The following is a 10,641-nucleotide window of genomic DNA, read 5'->3' on the forward strand; positions in this document are numbered from 1 at the left end:
GTGGAAAAAAAAGAGAATTAGACCTGAACAAACGAAGTGTTTCTTTTCTATGTTGTGTAATCCGCAATGTTGTAAAACTGAAAAAAATTAGAGAATGCAAAATCGAGAATAATTGCTTATCTTTCTTAATTTAAAAAAAACTTTGCAGGAGAATCCCTCCCTCGTCCCCTTTAGCAGTCCCCGGCCAAAAAATCCCCTTCTCCCGCACACAGCCCTCCTCCAGCCCAGCGCCACGGATGCCCTCTCTCTCTCTCTCTCTTTCTTCTCTTTCTCCTTCCCTCTCTCTCTCTCTCATCTTCGGCTGCCACTTACTTTTCCCTCGCCTGCCCGTCCGAAGGAACCGTACATCCTTTGCTTTTGTTGAACATTGCTGCTGTCTGCCTCTTAAAGCTGAAACACACACCTGTCAAAGGAACAACCACTTGCCATCTCCATAGATACATCTGAGCAAAAGCTCCCAGACCAATGGGCACGCACAGCCACATTCTGTGAAGGGCAACTTGAAACCGACTCGATCTGCAGGATTTCCAACTCTCTGTGAATGTTGCCTTTCCGTGCGTCCCACGGATTGCCGGCTCCCTCTGTCGGGAGAAGCGCTCGGCAGCTGCGGCAGGAGCCAACTTACTGGCTTGGCAGACCACCAGTCAGACAGTCAGTGAGTGGTGTGAGCCGGGGTCGCTCCAAATAGCAGTCGTTTGAAAGAGGAGGAACAAATTGCCCTCTTCTCCAAGAGTGGGGGGGAGGGGGACATTAATGATAGACTCCATGTCACCAAAACCAAGGAGCTGATTGTTGACTTCAGGAAGGGGAACCAGTGGGGGGGTGGGGGGGATCAGAGGGTGAGCAAGTTTAAGTTCACAAGATAGAGGAGGAGAAGTTGGCCCATTGACCCATCGAGTCTGCTCCGCCATTCTAATCATGCGCTGAACCATCCACCCAGACCCCGGCTTTCTCCCCCTGATGCCCTGACTAATCAACTACCTGCCAATCTCTGCATTAAATACACCCAATGACCTGCTTCCACGGCCGCCTGTGGCAACAGGTTCCGCAGACTCACGACATTTTAAATCACCCCCTTTTATTCTAAAGTTATGCCCTCTAGTCCGAGAATCTCCTACCATGGGAAACATCCTTGCTACATCTACTCTACTCCCCCACCCCACTCCCCCCCCCTTCTGTACTCCAACAAGTACAGTCCAAGTTCCTCATATACTAATCCTTTAATTCAAGTAAATCTTTTCTCAACCCTCTCCAATAAGATGCCCACAACTGTACCCAGTGCTCCTAGCGATGTCTCACTAGTGCTTTATAGATTCTTAACATTACATCCCTGCTCTTGTTTGCTATTCTACTAGAAATGAATGCCAACATTGCATTCGCCTTCTTCACCACCGACTCAACCTAGTGGTCAACCTTTAGGGTATCCTGCACAAGGACCTCCAAGTCTCTTTGCAACTCTGAATTTTGACTTTTCTCCCCATCGAAATAATAGTCTAAAGTTCTGGGGAGCGCTATCCGAGAGGATCTTTCCTGGACCCAACACACTAATGCCATCGTGAAGAAAACACGTCACCGCCTCTACTTCCTCAGGAGTTTGAGGAGGTTTGGTATGACATCATAAACCCTGGCAAATTATACAGATACGTGGTGGAAAGTGTGCTGACCGGCTGCATCACGATCTGGCGTGGGATCACCAATACTCCTGAGAGTAAAGCCCTGCAAAAGGTAGTGGAAACAGCCCAGGACATCACAGGCTAAACCCTCCCCACCATGGAGAAAATCTACAGGGAACGCTGCTGTCAGAGAGCAACAACGATCACCAAGGATCCACACCACCCAGCACACGCTCTGTTCTCGCTGCTGCCATCAGGAAAAAGGTACAGGTGCCACAAGACTCACACCACCAGGTTCAGGAACAGCTGTTACCCCTCCACTGTCAGACTCCTCAACAACAAACTCAATCAGTGACTGGACTCATTTATGGACTCTTCCTTTTTCACTTTATTGTTTGTTTTTTTTCTCTCTGTGTATTGTAGTTTGTTTACACTTCTTTATTTGTTTACATATTTACATTGTGTACAGTTTTTTTTGCACTTCCATTAGGTGGTAATTCTGCTTCACCCACAGGAAAAAGAATCTCAGGGTTGTATGTGATAGCTTGTATGTTCTCTGACAATAAATCTGATATCTGAGGCTCAAGTTATTTACCCCACAACCTTTCAGCTGCACACTGAGACAGGATATAGAGATAATTCTTCCTTAAGATTCAGTGATAATTTGTTGGTTAAGAGCACAAGATCTCGAGAGGGTTAACAGGGGGAAGCTATTCCCACCAACAGATGGTCAGGACCTGGGGATAGATTAAAATTATTCTGCAAAATGTACAGGAGGATGTGAAGAAAAAAAAAACATTTTACTTAGGGAACAGTTCAAATCTGCAGCAAAAAATAATCTGTTGGAGGATCTGCTGGAGAAGAGGTTGAGCTGTAGTGATAGGGGAGTCCACAGTTAAGGGGACAGTTAAGAGGTTCTATGAAAGAGATCGAGTATCCCAGATGGTGCATTGCCTCCCTGGTGCCAGAGTCCAAGATAACTCAGATGAAGCTCACGCCATTCTCAGGATGGAGAATGAGCACCAGATGTTGTGGTCCACGTAGGGACCAATGACATGGGTAGGAAGGGTGGGGAGGTCCTGCAAGGAGAATTCAGGGAGTTAGGCACTAGGTTGAAGGACAGGACCTCCAGGGTTGTGGTATCAGAATTGCTACCTGTGCCATGTGCTAGTGAGGTTAGAAATAGGAGGATTATGCAGGTTAACACATGAGTAAAGAGATGGTACAGGAGGGAGGGCTTGGCTTCAGGTTTCTGGATCACTGGGCCCTCTTCCAGGGAAGGTGGGACTTGTTCCGACAGGACAGTTTTGATCTGAACTCGAAGGGGACTAATATCCTTGTGGGAAGGTTTGCTAGTGTGGCTCTCATGGGTTTAAACTAGATTTGAGGGAGGAGTGGGAACCTCAGAACCAGAGTAGACAGAGGAGTGGAGGGGGAGAAAGATGCAGTGAAGATTTCATGAAAAGTCAGAAGTCAAAGGGTTGTACATGATGACAATGTTCTCTGGGGGATCTGTTTCAATGCATTTCAATGTGGAAAAGGCAGATGAGCTTAGAGCATGGATTGGCAAATGGAATTATGACATCGTGGTCATCTGTGAAATTTGGTTGCAGGAGGGGCAGGACGAGCAGCTCAATGTTCTGGGCTTCCTTTGTTTCAGATGCGATAGAACGGGGGGGAGGAGAAAAGAATGAAAGGGGAAGGAGTGACATTGCTCGTCAGGGAAAATATCACAGCTGTGCTCAGGCACGACAGACCTGAAGGCTCGTCTACTGAGGCTATATGGATGGAAATGAGGAAGGGGAAAGGTATGACCACACTCATGGGGTTGTATTATAGACTGTCCAATTGTCAGTAAGAATTGGAGCAAATCCGTAGAGAGGTAGAGAACAGCTGCAGGAAACGTAAAGTTGTGATAGTAGATTTAAACTTTCCACATATTGACTGGGACTCCCATACTGTAAAAGCGCTGGATGGCTTGGAGTTTGTCGAATGTGTTCAGGAAAGTTTTCTACATCAATATATAGAGGTACCAATGAGAGAGAGTGCAACACTGGATCTCCTATTAGGGAATGAGACAGGACAGGTGACAGAGTATGGGTAGTGGAACATTTTGGGTCCAGTGATCATAATCCTATTAGTTTTCAAGATAATTATGGAGAAGGATAGGTCTGGGCCTCGGGTTGAGATTCTAAATTGGAGAAAGGCCAATTCTGAGGAAATGAGAAAGGATCTAGAATGTGCGGATGAGGATAGGTTGTTTTTGGGCAAGGATGTTCGGTAAGTGGAGGTCCTTCAAAGGTGACATTTTGAGAATACAGAGTTTTTATGTTCCTGTCAGGATTAAAGGCAAAGTAAACAGGCATAGGGAATCTTGGTTTTCGAGGGATATTGGGGATTGGGTTCGGAAGATATATAGCAGGTATAGGCAACGTGGAGCAAATGAGGAGTATAAGAATGCAAGTAAAATTTAAGAAAGAAATCAGGAGGCTAAAAGAAGATATGACATGAAGTTGCTTTGACAGACAATGTGAATAAAAACCTAAAGGGTTTCTACAGGTATATTGAAGCTGAGAGTGGTCAGTTTTGTATGGAGCCAGAAGAGATGGGGGAGATCTTAAATGTTTTTTTTTTCCCCTATCAGTATTTACTCAGGAAACTGGCTCCTTTATGGTTCATATTTATGGTTCCCAGGGAGGAGGAAGATACCCAGACCCCTCCCAAATATGATCCACAATGATAATTCAATCATGAGATAAACATAATTTAATTTTCACCTGAAAGACAGAACCAATGATACTGAACTCCCTCATCACCAGAGATACACCCCTTCAGTGCTGTCTCTTTCTCTCAGTGCTGCAGTACTTTCTCAATACTTTCCCTTCTACAATGTACACCCCCTTAACACTGCTTCTCAGACAGTGCAACACTCTCTCCTACAATGTGGCTTTTCTAATAGTGCAATTCTCTCTTAGACTTTCAGAAAATGGTGCATTCCCTGCCACTGTGCATCACTCCACCAGTGCTACCTCTTCAACAGAGTAGAACTCCCTCACTGCTACCTCTTCAACAGGGCAGCACTCCAGCAGTACTGCCCCAGAACAGTGCAGCACTCCTTCAGTACTGCCCCTCTGACATTACTGTGCTCCCTCAGTACTGGCCCACTGGCAGTACAGTGCTCCCTCAGAAGGCTCCACAGCCCAGAGGAATGCCACACACACGTCCTTCTAAGAAAGACTTGGATTTGGTCTAACTACCCTTTGAAACAAACAAAATACTCCAGTTCGCAGAGAGAACTGAGAGGATGTATGGAAAGTCAGCTACTCTTCTCCTTACATGGCCTCATCCATGCCTTTCACTGGTGAACCTCGGTAACTACAGACAGTGGCAGGTCTGGAGATTCTTGCTGCAAACTGGGAACGTTTATGTTTAAGAACTGAATTTGATTGACATTGTTCACCATCAGCATTAAATCACGGGTAAACTGTGATGATTGCAGAACAGAGAGGGCTGAATGGCCTCCTTCCGTGGCTATGCTCCCGTGAGGAGTTGGTTACTGTTGCATGCAGTGAACACATTGTCGAGGAGGGAGAGATTTTGTAGAACGGTGTCATTCGTTTCAGGAGTAGTCTTCTGTCTCCTGCATGGGGATGGGGGAGGGGAGATTAATTTGTGCGGCTAATGAAGGTTCAGGAAATCCTCATTATCCTATCCCGAAATGGTGGAAAGCAAACTATCAAAGGAAGCTTGAAGCACCAAGATCAGAACTTTCATGTGAACAGATAACTCGTCCCACCCCAGCTGCCCACTGACCCAGCCAAATTATGCAGAGGGACCCATAATTGATCCCAGTGCCCCCTCCAGTGGCCACAGAGTCAAAGCACCCGGCTGCATATTGAATCAGGTCTTGATGTTGTTTCTCTTTCCACAGATGACTGTCTCACAGAGAGCTTCCAGCATTTTCTTTTCTATTTGAAACGAGCAGCAGATTGTGAGCAACCTGAACAAGTTTGCCCACATGTGCCTCGTGATGGATCTGCTTTGAGCACAGGGGTGTTTGTGGGGATCTCGCCACCTTGAGAAACATACCTTCGGCAAGGAGCACCTCAAGGAGAGGAAAGGAATGAAGAGAATGTGTGAAATGATTGAAAGACTAGTGGCAAGATGCCAAGATAACAAACCTCAAGGTCAAAAAGACAAAGGTGGCCATTAAAATCAGGCGAGGGGCAGAGTCCACACCGACTCAATGGCATTAAAGTGAAAGGAGTAGGTAGATTCAAGTTCTCCATCTCCATTGACCTGACCTGGTCCAACCACATTGGTGTGACAATCAAGAACTCAACATGAGTGGTGGGCCAGGTAGCGATGCCTTCCTTAATTCTAGAGCCAAGGGAGTGGCTATCTTAATAGGGAGGAATGTTCCAGTCATGGTCAAGGAGGTGGTCACAGACTCAGTTAGGAGATTCGTGATGATGCATTGTCATATATACTTGGAATACTGGACACTTAAGAATATTTATGCACAAATTTCAATGATGAAAAACATACAGGACATATTGGAAGTATCTGAAGGGTGTGAGAAGGTTTTGATTGGAGGGAACTTTAATTTTTGTCTGGATCTGGTCATGGACAAATCAGCAAAGAAGTTAACAAGGGCAGCTAAATCCACATTGGCCTTTATGAAAGAACTGAATCTCATAAATGTTTAGAGAAGGCTGAATCCGAAAGGGATTACTCCTTTTACTCGAGACAACACAATTCCAATACAAGAATTGATTTTTTTTGGCATCACCCCAATTGGAGGGTAGGATAGTAAAAACTATTGGACTACTCACCCTTGACTTTATCCATCATCCAGATAAGCAGGCCTCAGAGTATAGAGGGCACCTGAATACGTTGCTGTTGGGAAAACTGGAATTTTGTACCTTTGTTAGAGCCCAGATAGAATTGTTCTGTGAGACAAACTGCACCTCTACTGAGGATAACTTCCTAATATGGAAACATTGAAGGTTTATTTAATTGGATACACCAAGAACATCAAGAAGGGGCACATGAAGGAGGTTAATGCCTTACCAGGAGATAACTCAACTTGAAAAGTCGAGCACAAAAGAAAAATACAGGAATTTAGTGAATAAAAAGATCAAATATAATGTTACAACATACAAGCCAGAAAAGTTGATTTTAAGATCTAGACAGCAGTACTATTAGCTAGTGGAAAGGGCCCACAAATTCTTGTCCCGGCAGATGAGGCCACAAGAACAATCAATGCAATTCAAACAAGAGAAGGCAAGATCTGATATAAACCAGAAGAAATAAACTAAACACTTGGAAGGTTTTATAAGGAATTGTATAAATCTGAGTCAGGGACGATCCTACCACAATAGATGATTTCTTCCTTTCATTGGAATTACCCAATTTAGATCAGGAAGATGGGCTGAATGCCCCTTTCTCTAAAGGGGAGAGGGCATGGACCCTAAGCTCTTTGTAGGCTGGCAAATCAATGGAGGGTGGGGGCAGGGGAGGATGGTTTCCACCCTGGATTTTATAAATAACTTTTAATGCCCCTTCTTATGAAGGTGGTGGACCAGGCAGCGGGAACACATACCCTCCTGGAGTCTTTCTCAACAGTGATTCCATTGAAGCCCAACTGGTATAGACCCATCTTATTATTGAACACAGATTATAAAATCATTGCAAAAGCATTGGCCAATAGGTTGGCAGAATACTTGCCAAAATGAACGAATCCAGACCAAGCTGGATTTGTAGAAAAGAGAGAATCAGCAAACCACATAGCAGATTACTTAATATAGCAAATTTGGCAGAGCCGGGAGTGGATCCAGGAGTGACCATAGCTCTGGGTGCAGAGAAGGCCTTCATCAGATTGGAGTGGGACTTTTGTTTAAGGTAATGGAGAAATTGGATTTGGTCAAACATTTATTAATTGGTGAGGACACTTTATTGTAAACCCCAGCAACATTTTTAAAAATGGGAAGATGTCTCCAGTGTTTCCATTGAGCAGGTCTAATAGGCAGGGCTGTCGATGGTCCCCAGTGCTGTTCATACTGGCAATTGAGCTGCTGGTGGAAGCCGTTCAGGAGGATCCAGACACAAGAGGCTCACTGTGGGCCAGTTGGGACACAAAATCAACCCCGAAAGGTCATTGGCCAGGCTGAGGACCACACTGGAGGATTATGCAAAGGTCTCAGGGTACAAGGTAAATCTGGACAAAAATGAGATGGTGCCTTTGTCAAATGAGGATTATAGACATATCAACAGAGAAGTCCATTTAAATGGCTGCAAAAAGGCATGAAATATCTGAGGATAAAGGTGGACAAAGATTTATGCAACTTATACAAACTTAATTATTTTCCTTTGCTCTGGAAGATTGAGAAGGACTTAGCTAGATAGAGGACTCTGTCCATAACACTGGTGGGTAGGGTTAACTGTGTCAGAATGAAGGCTCCAGTATCTTTTTTAATTGTTACCCATTTCGTTGCCCAAGGGCTTTTTTAAGATGCTCAACAATTGTGGCAGAAGGTTCCTGTGGAATGGTAAAGTGGCTATAATCTCCAAGGAAAAATTGACATGGGGACTATAATTTTGGGGGTTTAAAATTACCTGATTTCGAAAAATATTACTGGACAGCCCAGGCAAGATTCATTGCCTCACTCTTTGAATGAGGGGCTCCCCTCCAGGGCACATATTGGACTATGTGCTGTAGGTGAAAAGATAGCATGAGAGCTTATATATAAATGGGACACTAAATTAATTTTTAAAAACAGATAACCCCATACTAAAGCATGTACTTCAGATATGGCAAAGAATAAATCAATGTATTGGATTGAAGGTGGGGTTATCTCCCAAAACGCCTTTGACTCAGAACAACTTCATACCCATAACTCTGGGTAATAAAATCCTGGACACCTGGTGCCAGAAAGGAATCAGGCGTATCAAGGATTGTTACAAGTGAGGACAGGTTATGTCATTTGAGTAGTTGAAGAACTAATACAATTTGTCTAATAGAACATTCTTCTGCTCTCTGCAAATAAGATATTTCTTAAGGGAAAAATTGGGACCATCTATGACCCTACCAAGATGTAAAATGGAGATTCTAATTCGACAGGGGAATGTGTGTAAATTCATCTTTAAAACGTATTACATATTCCTAAATGAGGGCCCGAAGCCGGGCTTACACAGGTCAAGGAAGAGATGGGAGTCGGACGATGATGAAGAGTGGTGGCAATTCCAGTGTCTGGACAGTGTGACTGGAGTCGTCAATGCCAGATACAGGATGGCGCAATATTACTTCTTGCACCAGCTGTACCTCACACCATAAAAATTACACAAATCAAAGCTGGAAATTTCAGAAATGTGCTTTAGGTGTGGTGTGGAGATTGGAACCTTGTCCACTCCACCCGGCTATGTACAAAATCCTTCAGGGAGGACCTGGGTGGGGTTGGGGGGGGGGGGCATTCTAAAAAATAATCACAAAAGTGGATTTTTCACAGGATCCGGATTTGTACCTTCTGGGAGACATTGGGGAAGTGAGTTTTAGACTGTCCAGATAGAAAATCACGTACAATCTAAGGAGGAATTGTGACACATTCGTTAGAGTGTGGCAATCCTATTTGAAATACATTGGTATGCAGATCTGACTAGCCCCCTCCCTCAAAATATGGGCAGTGAAACAATCCATCCCAGCAGGGAAATGTGTGGGATTAAGGAAGTGGGTCATGATGCACACAACAGGCTTTTTTAGTTCTTTCATTTTATTCCTTACCTTTGTTATTTAGTCACCCTGGTTGTTTTTCCTAGATTTGTCGTGGTCGTGACTGCATGTATTAGGGTTGGGGGGGGGAGGGGGGGGGAAATAAATAGGCTCTGCATGTTATACGAGTGTTGAAAAGGATTGTACTGGTTGTTGGAATTATTTTTAAAGCATCCATGAAATTAAAAATAAAATATTCCAAAATAAAAACAACCAGCATTTCTATTCTCTTAGAAGACTATGGAAGTTCAGCTCAGAACCACAACTTCACAGTGTGGTACGAGATCTGCTCGGCTCAAGATTGGAGAAGGTGTAGAGAGGCAGCTCAGAACATCACGTAGACTTCCTTCCACTCCTTGGATTCCATGTACAGTTCCCACTGCCCAGATAAGGCAGCTATCCCACTAGCTTGCAGAGGGATCTGGACCAGCTGGATGTTATGGTAAAGTTGTACAAGACATCGCTGAGGCCAATTGTGAGAAAAATACAGAAATGCTGGAAGTCAGCTGGTTTTGCTGCATCAGTAGGATGTAAAAATATATTACCAACGTTTCAGGCCTGAGGCCTTCTTCAAGGAATTAGCAGAGAACAGGAAGGCTCAGAATAAATGGGGGTGGAGTCCAAACCAACAAAAGGTGTTAAATATAAGAGGAAAGGTGAAAAAATTTATTTTTTTTGGCTCTGAATGAGGAGACAGAGGGAAGGGGGGGGAAGAGAGAGAGATGGGGTGAACAGGGGTGGGAGGTGGTTTAACAAAAGTCAGAGAAGTTGATGCTAATGCGATCCGGTTGGAAGGTGCCCGGTCGAAAGATGAAGTGCAGAGCACGAGACTATGGGCAAACATGTCAACGAGGGAATGGGATAGAGAATTGAAATGCACCCATTTCAACTCTCCATCCCAATCCCTAGCTCAGGCCCAAAACATCAGCAATATATCTTTACCTCCAATGGACATTGCAAGACCGACTGAGTGCCTCCAAAGTTTCTGCGTGCTTTTACAACAGTCACAGCATCTGCAGACTTTCATGTTTCAATGAGGCCAAATTTGGTGTATTGTGTGTAGTTATGGTCACGTAACTATCGGAAAGATATCAATAAGATTGAAAGAATGCAGAGAATATTTAATAGGATGTTGCTGGGACTTCAGGAACTGAGTTACAGGGAAAGGTTAAACAGGTTAGGGCTTTATTCCCTGGAGCGTGGAAGAATGAGGGGAGATTTGATAGAGGTATACAATACTACGAGCAGTATAGAAAGAGT

The 10,641-nt window shown here is 44.3% G+C and overlaps 1 protein-coding gene across 3 annotated transcripts in view; it reads right to left on the reverse strand.

The window, feature by feature from the left end:
- The window catches only part of LOC138758619 (single-stranded DNA-binding protein 3-like), a 133,786-nt gene extending 133,302 nt beyond the window's left edge, over nucleotides 1–484 (reverse strand). For 2 of the 3 annotated variants that reach the window (XM_069927846.1, XM_069927844.1), the window contains exon 1: nucleotides 313–464. In XM_069927846.1, the coding sequence (XP_069783947.1) occupies nucleotides 313–348 (36 nt within the window). In that variant the 5' untranslated portion in view covers nucleotides 349–464. Of the gene's footprint in view, nucleotides 1–312 lie in introns of all 3 variants that reach the window. The other variant, XM_069927845.1, reaches the window with a different exon arrangement.
- Nucleotides 485–10,641: the final 10,157 nt, after the last annotated feature.

This window comes from Narcine bancroftii, chromosome 3 (assembly GCF_036971445.1).
Source record: "Narcine bancroftii isolate sNarBan1 chromosome 3, sNarBan1.hap1, whole genome shotgun sequence".
NCBI lineage: Eukaryota > Metazoa > Chordata > Chondrichthyes > Torpediniformes > Narcinidae > Narcine > Narcine bancroftii.